We start from the raw sequence: 17,442 nt of genomic DNA on the forward strand, positions 1-17,442 counted from the left end.
TCACAAAGGAGGACACAAATAACCTCCCAGAGATGCCGGGGAACATAGGGTCTGATGAAAGGGTGGAACTGAAAGAAATCAGTATTTGTAGGGAAATGGTGTTAGGAAAATTGATGGGACTGAAGGCCGATAAATCCCCAGGGCCTGATAATCTACATCCCAGGGTACTTAAGGAAGTGACCCTAGAAATAGTAGATGCATTGGCTGGTCATCTTCCAGAACTCGATAGACTCTGGAACAGTTCCCATGGATTGGAGGGTAGCTAATGTTACCCCACTGTTCAAAAAAGGTGGTAGAGAAAAGGCGGGGAATTATAGACTGGTAAGCCTGACATCGGTAGTGGGGAAAATTGCTAGAGTCCATTATAAAAGATGTAATAGCAGAGCACTTGGAAAGCAGTGACTGGTTACCCAAAAAGGTAAATCATGCTTGACTAATCTACTGGAATTTTTTGAGGATGTAACTGGTAAAATAGATAAGGGAGAACCAGTGGATGTGGTGAATTTGGATGATCAGCCATGATCTCATTGAATAGCGGAGCAGGCTCAAGGGGCCGAATGGCCTACTCCTGCTCCTATCTTCTATGAACTGGAATGGAATGGTAAGTGGACCTTCGCTGCCGTCAATGTCACCTGCTGACAATCACTGCCAGCAAATTCAACTAAATGGTCGAGTTTTAAAGGGGGTGCAAGAACAGTGCAACCTGGGGGTTCAATACACACATCTTTTGAAGGTGGCAGGACAAGTGGAAAAGGCCGTTTAAAAAGCATACGGGATCCTGGGCTTTATTAATAGAGGCATAGAGTACAAAAGCAAGGAAGTTTTGCTAAACTTATATAAATCACTGATTGGGCCCCATATTGTGGCCAATTCTGGGCACCGCACTTTAGGAAGGATGTCAACAACCTTGCAGAGGGTGCAGAGGAGATTTACCAGAACGGTACCAGGGATGAGGGACTTCAGTGATGTGCAGAGACTGGAGAAGCTGGGATTGTCCTCCTTAGAGCAGAGAAGGTTAAGGGGAGATTTGATAGAGGTGTTCAGAATCATGATGGGTTTTGACAGAGTAGCCATGGTGTGGAGATGCCGGTGTTGGACTGGGGTGGACAAATGTAAGAAGTCACACAACACCAGGTTATAGTCCAACAGCTTTATTTGAAATCACAAGCTTTCGGAGCGCTGCTCCTTCGTCAGGTGAAGTGGAGAGATGCATAAAGACACAGCTTATATAGTCAGAGAATAATGTCAGATGATTACAGGTAATCTTTCTAACTGCCATTTATCACACCTCGGCAGAGAGATAATCACAGAAAACAAAGGTGTGAATGGTGTCCAAACAGGTCAGTCAGGAAAACATTACATCAAAGAATATTCCAGCAAAAAAAAATGTTTTCTTGTCTGTTTTTTGTTTTTCCATAGACCCCAGCATCTGCAACATTTGACCCCTTGTGACCCCACCTCATTGCTCTTTGATGTAATGTTTTCCTGACTGACCTGTTTGGACACCATTCACACCTTTGATTATCTCTCTGCCGAGGTGTGATAAATGGCAGTTAGAAAGATTACCTGTAATCATCTGACATTATTCTCTGACTATATAAGCTGTGTCTTTATGCATCTCTCCACTTCACCTGACGAAGGAGCAGCGCTCCGAAAGCTTGTGATTTCAAATAAAGCTGTTGGACTATAACCTGGTGTTGTGTGACTTCTTACATTTGACAGAGTAGGTAGGGAGAATATTTTTCCCAGTGGCAGAAGGGTCGTTAACCAGAGGACACATTAAAGTAATTGGCAGAAGAATCAAGACAAGGCGATTTTTAAAAAATGACCTGGAATGCGCTGCCTGAAAGGGCGGTGGCAGCAGATTCAATAGTAACTTTCAAAAGGGAATTGGAGAAATACTTGAAAAGGAAAAATTTGCAGGGCTGTGGGGAAATAGCAGGGGGGAGTGGGACTAATTGGAGAGCTCGTTCAAAGAGCCGGCACAGGCACAGTGGGCCGAATGGCCTCCTTGAGTGCTGCATGAGTCTATGATTATCTGGGCTCACAGATGAAGACTGGATACTCAGGCAAGACACGTAGGGAGCTGATCCCCCAACACGAGTCAACACCAATCAGGCAGAGAGACCGAGGAAACGTACAGGATTTCAGTGTTTATTCTAAAGGGCAGTGGTCGATCCTCGACCGGGCCTCACCTTAGGAGGTGGCGGGGAGCTTGGTTCGGTCTCGCTTTCTATTGGGCTTTCGTCATCTTCATCTTCAACAATATCGCCATCGTCGTCATCTTCATCTTCAGCACGGACCACAGCAACACCAAAGAGCAGCACCAACACCAACCACAGCTTGATCCCCATGTTCTGAGAATAAAGGTAAACACATTAAAAACTCTTCCACTTGTTGCCAACGCCAAGTTTTCTTTTTTTTTTTTTAAAAAGGTTAAAATAAGAAATTGAGAATGTTGCCGTCAAACACCCAAGAATTTCCGTGTGTTAACAGGCACAATGGGGCTCCATTAGAAACTCCCAAAGTTCACTGGTGGATGAGCAAAGAACATCATTGCATCGTTACAGCTTCTACAACCCAAATAATTTGCACAAAGGTGCTTTTTAAAAAAAAAACATAATAAACCCCTGCCTCTCCGCCCTAGCCCTCAGCGAAATAGTTACAGGTTCCAATCCCAGTCCAGTTACTTAAACACACGAGCCAGTGTCACTCCACTATTTAAGAAGGGCAAGAGTGATAAACCTAGGAAATTACAGGCCTATTAATCCAACGCATGTCTATTATTTGGGGCAGTGTGACTGAGCATTTGAACAAACATGAACAGGTCAGCATGGGTAAGTCATGACTAACGAACCGAGTTGAATTTTTTTTGAGGTAACTAACATGGTAGATAATGGAATGTCTGTGGATGTTATTTATATCAATTTCCAGAAGGCATTCGTAAAGGTTCCACATAAGAGACTGTTAACAAAAAGGAGAGTGCATGGATTTAGAGGTAAACCTATTGGCTTGGATAGGGAATTGGTTATGAGGTAAGAGACAGAGAGTAGGGATAATGGGCATGTACTCACATTGGCAGGACGTGACTAGTGTTGTCCCCTAGAGATCTGTACTGAGATACTGTAGTCATAAAAAAAATTGTATTTATATAGCGCCTTTAACGTAGTAAAACATCCCAAGGCTCTTCAAAGGCACATTATAAGAAAAAATTTGACACTGAACCATAAGGAGAAATTCAGGCAGGTGACCAAAAGCTTAGTCAAAAAGGGAGGTTTTAAGGAGCATCTCAAAGGAGGAGAGAAGCGGAGAGGTTTAGGCAGGGAATTTCAGAGCTTAAGGCCTGGGCAAATAAAGAGAGCTGTATATCCAAGTTTTCTGACGACACTAAGTTCGGTGGCACAGTAAATAGAGTAGACGGGAGCAGAAAGCTGCAAAGGGACATTGATAGATTCAGTGAGTGGCCAAAACTGTGGCACATGGAGTTCAGTGTGGGGAAGTGTGAGGTCATCCACTCTGGATCCGAGAAAGATCGATCAGAGAATTCTCTAAACGGCGAGAAGCTCGGAACTGTGGAGGAGCCGAGAGATTGAGCAGTCCAAGCAAACCAATCACTAAAAGCTAGTGGACAGGTACAAAAAATAATTTAAAAGGCCAATGGAGTGTTGGCCTTTATCTCGAGGGCTGGAATACAAGGGGTGGAAGTTGTGCAGCACCTTGGAGAGGCCCGATCTGGAGTTACTGCGCTGAATTGTGAGCCCCGCCCCTCAGGAAGGATATATCGGCCTCGGGGGGGGGGGGGGGGGGAGCAGCACAGATTCACCAGAATGATCCCGGGGCTAAAAGGGTTAAATTACAAGACAGGTTGCACAGACTGGGCTTGTATTCCCTCGAGTTTAGAAGATTAAGGGGTGATTTAATTGAGGTGTTTAAGGTGATTAAAAGGAGAGAAACTATTTCCTCTGGTTGTGGAGGGGGTGGGGAAGATAGAAGGTGGAGAAGGGTCCAGAACAAGGGAACATAACCTTAAAAAAAGAAAACCGATGGCTTGCAGTTCTATATCACAACCTCAGGACCGTCCCAAAGGCCTTTACAGCCAATTAAGTAAAGTCACTGTTGTATTCTAGGAAATCTAGCTTAAAATTAGAGCCAGGCCGTTCAGGGGTGATGTCGGGAAGCACTTGTTCACACAAAGGGTGCTGGAAATCTGGAACTCTCTCCCCCAAAAAACTGTTGAGGCTGGGGGTCAACTGAAAATTTAAAAACTGAGATTGATATTTTGTTGGGTAAGGGGATTAAGGGTTACAGAACCAGGGCAGGTAGATGGAGTTCAGATACAGATCAGCTGTGATCTGATTGAATGGTGGAACAGGCTCGAGCAGCTGAACGGCCTCCTCCTGTTCCTATATTCCTAATCCAGGCTGACACCCCAGTGCAGTACCGAGAGATGCCACAGTAGCAGATGTTGAGCCAAGCCAAGCCTGCACAGTTAATGCCTTAATGGGGAGATAGTAGGGTTAGTATTTAGGATGGAGGGGATGAAATGGAGCAAAGAATTTCTCAATGAACTCTTATCTTGCGATGAACTGTTGCACGAATGCAAGAATCTGGATTGTAAACCTGGCCACACGTCAATTAGAACGGCTCTCAGTCACCCATCAGGGAATCTAAGCAATGGTCCCTTCCATTTCCTACATTGCCTGTAGCACTCAAAAGCTGCAGTGCCAATAATCACCAAAACAGGAAAGGAAGTAATTTGTTGCAACATTCGTCCTCAATGGGACAGATTCAGGCTCAAATCCTGTGCTGCTCAGTTCCCTACCCAAGATTGGAGGTGCCCAACATTGTGGGAAGAGAAGAAATATAGAAACATAGAAGATATAGGAGCAGGAGTAGGCCATTCGGCCCCTCGAGCCTGCTCCGCCATTCAATGAGATCATGGCTGATCATCCAAATTCAGTACCCTGTCCCTGCTTTCTCTCCATATCCCTTGACCCCTTTAGCCTTAAGAAATAGATCCAACTCTTTTTTGAATATATTTAATGAACTGGCCTCCACCGCCCTCTGTGGCAGAGAATTCCACAGGTTCACCACTCCCTGGGTGAAGAAATTCCTCCTCATTTCAGTCCTAAATGGCTTACCCCTTATCCTTAGACTGTGACCCCTGGTTCTGGACTCCCCGGCCATCAGAAACATCCTTTCTGCATCTAGTCTGTCCAGACCTGACAGAATTTTATAGGTTTCGATGAGATCCCCCCTCAATCTTCTAAACTCCAGTGAGTATAAGCCCAATTGACACAATCTCTCCTCATACGTCATTCCTGCCATCCCAGGTATCAGCCTGGTGAATCTTCGCTGCACTCCCTCCATGGCAAGAACGTCCTTCCTCAGGTAAGGCGACCAAAACTGCACACAATACTCAAGGTGCGGTCTCACTAAGGCCCTGTACAACTGCAGCAAGACATCCTTGTTCTTGTACTCGAACCCTCTCGCTACGAAGGCCAACATACCATTTGCCTTCTTAACTGCCTGCTGCACCTGCATGCTTACCTTCAGCGACTGGTGCACAACACCACCCAGGTCTCTTTGCACTTCCCCTTCTCCCCATCTATTGCCATTCAAATACTCTGCCTTCCTGTTTTTGCCACCAAAGTGGATAACCTCACATTTATCCACATTATAGTGCATTTGCCATGTTTCTGCCCAATCACCCAACCTGTCCAAATCGTACTGGAGTTTCACGACATCCTCCTCACAGCATACCCTCCCACCCAGCTCTGTGTCATCTGCAAATTTGGAGATATTACATCCAATTCCCTCGTCCAGATCATTAATATATATTGTGAACAGCTGGGGTCCTAGGACCGATCCTTGCGGTACCCCACTAGTCACTGCCTGCCACTCGGAAAACGACCCATTTATTCCAACTCTTTGCTTTCTGTCCGCCAACCAGTTCTCTATCCAAGTCAATACCTTGCCCCCAATCCCATGTGCCTTAATTTTGCACGCTAATCTCTTATGCGGGACCTTGTCAAAAGCCTTCTGAAAGTCCAAATACACCACATCCACTGGTTCTCCCTTATCTATTTTACCAGTTACATCCTCAAAAAATTCCAGTAGATTAGTCAAGCACGATTTACCTTTTGTAAATCCATGTTGACTTTGTCCGATCCTGTCACTGCTTTCCAAGTGCTCTGCTATTACATCTTTTATAATGGACTCTAGCAATTTCCCCACTACCGATGTCAGGCTTACCGGTCTATAATTCCCTGCTTTTTCTCTGCCACCTTTTTTGAATAGTGGGATAACATTAGCTACCCTCCAATCCATGGGTACTGTTCCAGAGTCTATTGAGTTCTGGAAGATGACCAGCAATGCATCTACTATTTCTAGGGCCACTTCCTTAAGTACCCTGGGATGTAGATTATCAGGCCCTGGGGATTTATCGGCCTTCAGTCCCATCAATTTTCCTAACACCATTTCCCTACAAATACTGGTTTCTTTCAATTCCACCCTTTCATCAGGTCCTATGTTCCGCGGTATTTCTGGGAGGTTATTTGTGTCCTCCTTTGTGAAGACAGAACCAAAATATGTATTTAGTTGGTCTGCCATTTCTTTGCTCCCCATTATAAATTCCCCCGATTCTGACTGCAAGGGACCTACGCTTGACTTCACCAATCTTTTTCTCTTTACATATCTATAAAAGCTTTCAGTCAGTTTTTATGTTCCCTGCAAGCTTACTCTCATATTCTATTTTCCCTTTCTTAATTAATCCCTTTGTCCTCCTTTGTTGAATCCTAAACTGCTCCCAATCCTCAGGATTATTGCTTTTTCTGGCCAATTTGTATGTCCTCTCCTTGGATCTTATGCTATCCCTAATTTCCCTTGTTAGCCACGGTTGAGGCATGCCTGGGTCTCCACCTTGCATAATGTTGGGTTATTTTGGAAAATCTAACGTTCCGTGAGAATCCAACAAGAGACAGAGAAAAAAAAATCGATGAAATGTTAACAACTGGCAATGATGTAGCACCTTTAATGTAGAAAGATGACCCAAGGCATTTCACAGAACCTTAAATCAGACGAGAATCGAATACAAACAATAGGAGAGACAACTAAAGGCTTGGTCAAAAAGGTGGATTTTAAGGATGTCTTAAAAAAGAGTGATGGGGATTAGGGAGAGAATTCCAGAGCTTAGGAACAGTAGGCGGCATTCAACCCCCTCGAGCCCCTTCCACCATTCAATAAGATCTGTATTCTAACTCCATCCACCCGCCTTGGCACCATATCCCTGGCCAGCAAAAATCTATCAATCCCAGGTTTAAAAGTAGCTAACATCTTTGTGGGAGAGAGTTCCACACTCCTACCACCCCTTTACGTGAAGTGTTCCCCCAAGATGAGCTTCCGACCACATATCCGCGCCATCACCAAGACCGCCCATTTCCACAACACCGCCCCTGCCTCAGTTCATCCGCTGCCGAAACCCTCATCCATGCTTTTATTACCTCTAGACTTGACTATTCCAACGCTCTCCTGGCCATACTCACATCTTCCACTTTCCATAAACATAAGGTCAGCCAAAAATCTGCTGCCCGCATCCAAACTTACACCGTCCCCTTCATCGACTCCCGATTAGGTTAAGCAACGCCTCAATTTAAAAATTCTCATAATAGCAAAATACTGCAGATGCTGGAAATCTGAAACAACAGAAAATGCTGGAAATACTCAGCAGGCCAGGCAGCATCCGTGGTCCCAGACCTGAAACGTTAACTCTGTTTCTCGCTCCACGGATGCTGCCTGGCCTGCTGAGTATTTCCGGCATTTTCTGTTATTAAAAATTCTCATCCTTGTTTTCAAATCCCTCCATATCTCTAACCTCCTCAAGCCCTACAATCCTCAGATCTCTACACTCATCCAATTCTGGCCTCTTGCGCATCCCCGATTTTAATCGCTCCACCATTGGCGGCCGTGCCTTCAGCTGCCAAGGCCCCACGGTCTGGAATTCACCTCCCTAAACCTCTCCACCTCACTATCCTCCTTTAAGACGCTCCTTAAAACCTACCTCTGACCAAGCTGCTGGGTCACCTGTCCCAGTAACTCATGTGGCTCGGTGTCAATTTTTGTTTGATAACACTCCTGTGAAGCGCCTCGAGACATTTTACTACGTTAAAGGTGCTACATAAATGCAATTTGCTGTTCTCTCCTGAACGGTCTGGCTCTGATTTTAAGGTTCTGTCCCATTGTCCTAGACTCCCCCCACCAGCGGAAATAGTTTCTCTCTATCCACCCTATCAACTCCTTTCAAAATCCTGAAAACCTCAATCAAATCACCCCTTAACCTTCTATATTCCAGGGAATACAAGCCTAGTTTATGTAATCTCTCAAGGGATCCTTGGAGCCCTGCACTCCCTTCCAGATATGAATGTAGGAGGTATGATCAGCAAGTTCGCAGATAACACGAAAATTGGTGGAGTGGTAAATAGCGAGGAGGGAAGCCTCAGGCTACAGGACAATATAGACGGGTTGGTCAGATGGGCAGAACAGTGGCAAATGGAATTTAACCCTGAAAAGTGTGAGGTGATGCATTTTGGGAGGACTAACAAGGCAAGGGAATACACAATGAATGGTAGGACCCTAGGAAGGACAGAGGATCAGAGGGACCTTGGTGTGCATGTACATAGATCCCTGAAGGCAGCAGGACAGGTAGATAAGGTGGTTAAAAAGGCATATGGGATACTTATATTCTATGCCTCGGCTAATGAAGGCAAGAGCAGAGAGGTTATAATGGAGCTGTACAAAACGCTAGTTAGGCCACAGCTGGAATACTGTGTGCAGTTCTGGTCGCCACACTATAGGAAGGATGTGATTGCATTGGAGAGGGTGCAGAGGAGATTCACCAGGATGTTACCTGGGCTGGAGCGCTTCAGCTATGAAGAGAGACTGGACAGGCTGGGGTTGTTTTCCTTAGAACAGAGAAGGGGGGACCTGATTGAGGTGTACAAAATTATGAGGGGCATAGATAGGGTAGATAGAAAGGAACTTTCCCCCTTAGTAGAGGGGTCAATAACCAGGGGGCATAGTTTCAAGGTAAGGGGCAGGAGGTTTAGAGGGGATTTGAGGAAGAACTTTTTCCACCCAGAGGGTGGCTGGAATCTGGAACTCACTGCCTGAAAGGGTGGTAGAGGCAGGAACCCTCACAACATTCAAGAAGCATTTAGATGAGCACTTGAAGTGCCATAGCATACAAGGCTACGGACCAAATGCTGGAAAATGGGATTAGAATAGACAGGGCTCGATGGCCGGTGCGGACACGATGGGCCGAAGGGTCTCTTTCTGTGCTGTATAACTCTATGACTATGACTTTCACAGCCAGTATGCTTTCTAAGGGGCGGTGCCCAGAACACTACACAGTGCTCCTGGTGTGGTCTAACCGGGGCTTTGTGTAGCTGTAGCAAAACTTCCTCCTTTATATTCCAGCCCTCTAGTTATAAAGGCTAACATTTCATTAGCCTTTTTGATTATTTTGTACCGGACCACTACATTTTAGTGGTTTGTGTATATAGACCTCTAAATCTCTTTGGACCTCCATTGTTCCTAGTTTTTCACCATTTAAATAATACTCAGATCTCTCCTTTTTTTGGTCCAAAAGGGATGAGCTCACACTTGCGTGCGTTGAAATCCATCGGTCACATTTATGCCCATTCACTTAATCCATCGAGGTCCCTTTGCAACTTCCTCTTCTCATCTACACAATTTACTGTCTCCCCTAACTTGGTCACATCTGCAAACTTGGATATACAACTCCATTCCTACATCCAACTCATCATATACACAATGAAAATCTGAGGCCCCCAACACAGATCCTTGAGGACCACCACTTTGTCACATCCCATCAATCAGAGAATGCTCCCTTTATCCCTACTCTCTATGTCTCCACCCTCCCACCCAATTACCAACCTACGGACTGGATTTTATGAATGGCGACGTGTTGGAGGCGGGGCTGCTGCTTGCCAGGTTTCAGTCCCGCCTCCATCAGCTTCTGGCCAACCAGCAGGATTTTCCCGATTGATCTCGTTAAGCCCGCCCAGCGGACTCAGCAGGCCAATTAGGGGGAAGTCAGTGACAGAGCACGTCAACGTATGACGTGTCATGTCAAGAATTTTTGAAAGAAGAAATGTCATCGTTTGACAGCTCTGTGAAGCCATCAAACACTGACATTCTGTGTAGTTTGATGAGTCCTTGTGTTCAGGACTCATCAAACCTTCCAATTTGCAGAAATCAGCTGGCTGTTGTATCGAAGGATGCAACAGCCAGTCTGTGATCTCTACAATGGAGATGTCAGGGACTCCGGCTCCACAGCGGCTGAAGGCTGTAGGTAGAAACAAAGATAAGTTAACATTTTCTAACACTTTACACTCATCTCACATACTTAGCGCACCACACTTGCACCGATCACTCACCTCTACAATCGCACTTTCAGACCCCTCCGACCCCCCGGCAGGGTTCCCCCAGGTCGGGAAGCCCGCACTTCAGGACGAAAAATGGGGATAATCCTATTTTCTGCCCATTAACTACCTGTTAACAGGCAGTCAATAGACTTTAATCCCTTCCCACCTCCAAGGAGACAGGACGGGACAGCTTCCCGCCTCCTAGCGAGAGGGCATGGAGGCAGTTTGGGGGCCCAAATTCTGCCACTTTCCCTGCAGTCCCCCCTCCATGGGGCTGGTAAAATCCAGCCCTACCTCTCCAATTCTATACATTTTTCTTCTTGTTGTTAACCTCTTGTGCGGAATCTTATGAAAGACCTTCTGGAAGTCCATACAGACAACATTCATAGACACTCCCCGTGTTAGTGAACTCCTCAAAACAATGCAGCTACATTAATCAGATATGACCCACCCTGCACAAATCTATGCTGACTGTCTGATCAGATTATACTTGTCTCAGTGCTCAGTCATTCTGTCCCTGAGATTCCAATAACTTTTCCACAACTGATGTTCAACCGACAGGTCTGTAGTGCCCTCGTTTCTCCCTTCCTCCCGTCTTAATAATGGAGTGACAAAAGGCACAATCCTGAATCTAGAGCACTTTGGAAGATTTATTATTGCAGATGTAAATTTCTCACCTGTTTCATATTAATATCCTGGGGTGGAAACCCTCAGGTCCTGGAGACTTGTCTACCACCTTAAGTCGCATTATTTTCTCCATTGCCATTTTTCTTTAACTTACATTAAATCTACCAAGTTCCCCCACCTTGACTTATTTTTAGGCTAACTTATATCACTGCTATTTTGTCCTCTTCCTGCGCTCTGAAAATGGATACAAAAAAGTACTCATTTAATAAGTCTGCCATTTCCTTACTGCCCATTATAGTCTCACCTAAATGGGTCCACATTCCTCCTTTACAACTCTCTCACTCTTCAATATGTTCATAAAAACCTTTACTTTGAAAACACTCACTTTTCTTCATATATCTTTTTTGCACCTCTCACTTTCTTTGTATCCCATTGTTGCTTTTTATAGCTCTTCCAGTCCATTGATTTCCACCTTTCCTTGCATGTGCAAGCTATTTTTTTTTAATTTTTTTTTTTTTTTTTTTATAAACGCGCGATACGGTTTCATCATTTGTTGCCCGTGGCTGCTTAACTGCACTTACTGGTTTTGTATTGTATCAAATATTTCTGTTAATTCTTCACACCATGTCTGTGGGCTTACACATTAACAGTTCAGCCCCGCTTACTGGGGTCAATGAATTTCTCATCCACTCAAAGTTTCCCTTACTTAAATTCAAGAGCTTAGTTTGTGACTCTTGCGTTTGGTTCCCCCTCTCAAACCCTTACCGTCAGATTGTTAGCTATTTCTGGTTCATTACTCATCGCTAAATCCAGCGTGGTCTGTTTGTTCCCTTGTCGGTTCAGAAACATATTGTGCCGAATATGTTCTAGGGATTTGTTGCCTCTGCTACTTTTGAGCGATTCTGCTTTTCCCAGTCTGTGAGAAAATTTAAATCTTCCATTGCAACTGCATTGTTTCCGCTACATGCTATTCTGATCTCAATATTTATACATTCCCCCCCTCCCCCATCACTACTTTCAGGAAGGCATGGCCGTCAATGGTTGAACGATTATAATCAGGGATGCTCAAGAGGGCAGAATTAGCAGAGCACAGAGATCTCGGAGGGTTGTGACGCTGGGGGAGATGAGAGAGATAGGGAGGGGGCGAGGGCCATGGAGGGATTTGAAAAACAAGGAGGAGAATTTTGAAATCGAGGCGTTGCTCAACCGGCAACCCCCACCCCCCCCCCCCGCAGTCTGGAATCCTTTGCTGTTCCTTAGTTCTATCCAGTTTTTTCCATTGGCTGTTCGTATTTACTGAAATCACTTTGTTCTACATACAATGTTACAGCACAGAAAGAGGCCATTCGGCCCAACAACTTGTATTTATATAGCGCCTGTAACGTAGCAAAACGTCCCAAGGCGCTTCACAGGAGTATTAGAAGACAAAAAATTTGACACCGAGCCACATAAGGAGAAATTAGGGCAGGTGACCAAACGCTTGGTCAAAGAGGTAGATTTTAAGGAGCGTCTTAAAGGAGGAGAGAGAGGCGGAGAGGTTTAGGGAGGGAATTCCAGAGCTTAGGGCCCAGGCAGCTGAAGGCACGGCCACCAATGGTGGAGCGATTAAAATCAGGGATGCTCAAGAGGGCCGAATTAGAGTGCAGATATCTCGGGGGGTTGTGGGGCTGGAGGAGATTAAAGAGATAGGGAGGGGCGAGGCCATGGAGGGATTTGAAATCGAGGCGTTGCTTAATCAACAGGTCCATGCCGGCGTTTATGCTCCACACGAGGCTCCTCCCACCCCCAAACAACATATCCTTCGATTCCTTTCTCTCTCATGTACTTATTCAACTTCCCCTTAACTGCATCGATGCTATTCGCCTCAGTCACTCCCTGTGGCAGCGAGTTCCATATTCTCACCACTCTCTGGGTAAAGAAGTTTCTCCTGAATTTCCTTTCGGATTTGTTTTTGACTATCTTATATTTATGGCCCTTAGTTTTGGACTCGCAATTTGTAAAGCAAATTTGTTGTAAAACCTTTTTTTTTGAAAACTTAGAACAAGGTAAATTCTGCGAAAATTAAAACTGCAGTGAGATGATTGTCCAGTTAAGCGATTGTTGACATGTTGTTTGAGAGAGGGCAGCAGATTATTGCCCTGCTCCTTGAATAATCCTGTGGATCTTTAGTATACACCCCAGCAGTCAGCCGGGACCCCGATCACCGGCCATCTCCGACAGTGCAGCACTGCCTCAGTACAACATTGAAGCAGCACCCTAGATTAGCTGCTCATGTTCTGGAGTGGGGATTGAACACACGGCTCCCTGGCTCATGGGCAAGAGTCATTACCAACTGAGCCAAGTTGACTGAGGGAATGTTTGGTCTTCTAACTCAAAAAGTTGCAAAACTCAAACATGCTCCTAGGGGAAGTTAAACAACCCCATTCCCCACCTCAGAACAGGGAGACAATGGGACAAGAGTCTCAAACATATTTCCTATCTGCTAGCTCAGAGCACCCTGCGAGGTCACTTAAACACCCACCCAGATGCACTGAACGGACAAGAGAAAAGAATGATACAGCACAGGAGGCCATTCAGCCCATCATGCTGGCTCTTTGAAAGAGCTCTCCAATTAGTCCCAGTCCCCTGCAAATTTTTTTCCTTTAAGTATTTTTTATTTATTTATTTATTCATTCATGGGATGTGGGCGTCGCTGGCAAGGCATTTATTGCCCATCCCTAATTGCCCTTTAGAAGAACCGCCTTTTTTTTTGTAGCGGTTTAGTACAACCGAGTGTCTCGCTGGGCCATTTCCATGGGGCAGTTAAGAGTCAACCACATTGCTGAGGTCTGGAGTCACATATAGGCCAGACCGGGTAAAGACAGCAGATTTCCTTCCCTAAAGGACATTAGTGAACCAGATGTTTTTTTGTGGTAATCCGGTAGTTTCATGGTCATGACTGATACTAGCTTTGTTTTTTTTAAGTCCAATTCTCTTTTGAAAGTTACTATTGAACCTGCTTCCACTGCCCTTTCAGGCAGCACGTCCCAATTCACAACTCGCTGCGTGAAGAAAATTCTTAGTTGCCCCTCTGGTTCCTTCGCCCGATTATCTTAAATCTCGTGTCCTCTGGTTCCCGACCCTCCTGATAGGAAGATTGTGACTCATGGTTCTGTGGCTCCTTTTACAACAGTACGTATTGCTCAGGAAAAGACAGACATTTGTACTTTGTCAATCAGCAAACAATTCTCAACAGGACTAGCTTCTGTCTAGCCTGGTAACTGCAAACTCCGCCAAAGCTCTCCCAAGGGGAGCTAATTTTCTGATTCAGTGACAAGTAGTGATATTGGCTGAAGGCCAAGGGAGGAGAGGCGGGAATCAACCAAATACAGACCTCGACCAACGTCACTAAAACAGATTATATGATTATCGGATTGGTTTGTGGGATCTTGCTGTGCGCAAATTGGCTGCTGCGTTTCCTACATGACAACAGTGACTACACTTCAAAGAGTACTTCATTGGCTGTGAAGCGCTTTGGAATGTCCCGAGGTCACGAAAGGCGCTATAGAAATGCAAGTTCTTTCTTTGTGACCATAGAGAAAGTTAAACAGGATTAAAAGGCCATTCAATCTATTTTGTCGAGGGAAAGATTCCTCGATTTGAAAGTAAAATTCTTCCTGGTCCTGGACACATCCTGGTATTCCCATCCCATAGGCTACAAGCACCCAAGAGGGTCAACAACAGAAAACTGCTGTTCTGAAGTCAGGCGCCAAAAGAAAAATAAAATAACCCAAAACAGATTCTTCTCTACCCCTGTCCCACCACCGCCCACCCACCCCGCCCCCACAGCCAAGATTATAAAATACAATACTTCCATTTATACTGTCATAGAATTACAGCACGATCTTTGAAAGAGCTATCTAATTAGTCCCACTCCCTCACTCTTTCCTCACAGCCCTGCAATTGTTTTTCCTTTAAGTATATATCCAATGTTGAAAGTTACTATTGAATCTGCTTCCACTGCCCTCTCATTGACTCAGTTGGTAGCAACTGTGGCCTTTGAGTCATAGGTAGTGGGTTCCAAAAGCACCGGGAGTTTTCCTGGCATCCCAGTCAACATTCCTCCCTCAACCATATCACAAAAACACATCCTCTGGGCATTAGTTAATTGGCTGGTTCTGGGATCTTGCTCTGCACAAATTGGTTTCCATGTATGCCCACAGAACAGCAACTGCACGTTCCAATTAATTTATTGGTTGTAAAGTACTTTGGAGACATCCTAAGGATGTGGGAAGATGCTATAACAATCCAAGTTCTTTCCTCTCTCTATATATACAGCAACATACAAAGTACTTGGAAGTACAATGACCATTATGTAGACAAACATGGGCTGCCGTTCTGAATCAACAGCAATGGGATGAGTGACTGGTTACCGTTTTTTTTGGTGGTGTCGGGTCAGGTCACCCTTATTTTTGTTGGGGAAGGGCATCAAGGAATATGTAGCAAAGCCGGGTAAATGGAGCTGAGGTGCCGATCAGCCATGATCTAATCGAATGGCAGAACAGGCTCGAGGGGCCGAATGGCCTCCTCCTCTTCCTATGGCACCAGGGAAACACTCCGCTCTTTTTTGGCAAGTGTCGAGGGCTTTTCAACAGCCATCAGAAAAGGGCCTCGGTTTAATGTATTAATCTGACGAGCAGCACCTCTGACAATGAACACAAGAAACTGGAGCAGGGGTCGGTCATTTGGCCCTTCAATAAGATCATGGCTGAACTTCTACTGCAACTCCACTTTCCTGCACTATCTCCATATCCCGCGAATCCCTTAATATCCAAACATCTATCGATCTCTGTCTTGAATATACTCAACGACTGAGCCTCCACAACCCTCTGGGGCAGAGAATTCCAAAGATTCACCACCCTCTGAGTGAAGAAATTTCTCATCTCAGTCCTAAATGGCCGACCCCTTATTCTGAGACTGTGACCCCTGGTTCTAGACTCCCCAGCCAGGGGGAAACATCCTCGCAGCATCTACCCTGTCAAGCCCTGTAAGAATTTTATATGTTTCAATGAGATCTCACCTCATTCTTCTAAACTCTAGAGAATATAGGCCTAGTCTACTCAATCTCTCCTCATAGGACAATCCCCCCATCCCAGGAACCAGTCTGGTGAACCTTCGTTGCACTCCCTCTATGGCAAGTATATCCTTCCTTAGGTAAAGAGACCAAATGGAGCGCCAGTCCGATATACGAGTTCAAGTCCCAGAGTGGACACTGAACCTACAACCTTCTGACTAAGAGACAAATGTGCTACCAACTGAACAAATGTGACAACCTGGGGAACCCGCAGGCTAGAATCCACATCCGATGACAGAAATGTTATCATTTAGCAAACTACTTTTGTTTTTCTAAATCCAACTGGGTGGGGCAGCGGTTAGTCGACCTCCTGTCGACCTCAGGTTGATGAGTCGACTGCCTGAAGCAGCCCTACGCAGAGCAGGTTTGGGCACACAGCACAAAAACCGCTAATAACCACCAGACTCGCTCACTGGCCACAAGGATGGTGATATATGGCAAGGTGGTCACTGGTGGTTGGGGCTGGAGCAGCTTTGCACTGCATCAAATCTACTTGAGCACAAAATCCAGGCCGACGCTCCCAGTGTAGTTACAGAAGAAATAGGAGCAGGAGTCGGCCATTCGGCCCCTCGAGCCTGCTCCGCCATTCAATGAGATCATGGCTGATCCGATTTTGGCCCCAACCCCACTATCCTGCCCGCTCCCCATAACCCTCGACTCCCCTGTTGCTCAAATATCTGTCTATCTCCGCCTTGAATATATTCAGTGACTCCGCCTCCACAGCTCTCTGGGACAGAGAATTCCACAGATTCACCACCCTCTGAGAGAAGAAATTCCTCCTCATCTCCGTCTTAAATGGGCGACCCTTTATTCTGAGACTATGCCCCCCCCTCATTCTAGATTCCCTGACGAGGGGAAACATCCTCTCGGCATCTACCCTGTCCAACCCCCTCAGAATCTTATGTTTCAATAAGATCACCTCTCATTCTTCTAAACTCCAATGAGTATCGGCCCAGCCTGCTCAACCTTTCCTCATTAAGACAACCCCTTCATCTCCGGAATCAACCTCGTGAACCTTCTCTGAACTGCCTCGAATGCAAGTATATCTTTTGTTAAATAAGGAGACTAAAACTGTACGCAGTACTCCAGGTGTGGTCTCACCAACGCCCTGTACAGTTGCAGCAAGACTTCCCTATTTTTATCCCCTTGAAATAAATGCCAACATTCCATTTGCCTTCCTAATTACTTGATGCACCTGCACATTAACTTTTTGTTTCATGTACAAGGACACCCAAATCCCTCTGTACCGCTGCATTC

The 17,442-nt window shown here is 45.5% G+C and overlaps 1 protein-coding gene across 4 annotated transcripts in view; it reads right to left on the bottom strand.

Moving 5' to 3' along the window:
• The window catches only part of canx (calnexin), a 90,914-nt gene that overhangs the window by 59,118 nt on the left and 14,354 nt on the right, over positions 1–17,442 (bottom strand). For 3 of the 4 annotated variants that reach the window (XM_085996036.1, XM_085996039.1, XM_085996038.1), the window contains exon 2: positions 2,196–2,357. In XM_085996036.1, coding sequence (XP_085852162.1) covers positions 2,196–2,357 — 162 coding nt within the window. Of the gene's footprint in view, positions 1–2,195; positions 2,358–11,122; positions 11,324–17,442 lie in introns of those variants that run through there. The other variant, XM_085996037.1, reaches the window with a different exon arrangement.

The sequence above is a fragment of the Somniosus microcephalus genome, chromosome 8 (assembly GCF_052327205.1).
Source record: "Somniosus microcephalus isolate GS21.2 chromosome 8, FLI_Smic_1.0, whole genome shotgun sequence".
Taxonomy (NCBI): domain Eukaryota; kingdom Metazoa; phylum Chordata; class Chondrichthyes; order Squaliformes; family Somniosidae; genus Somniosus; species Somniosus microcephalus.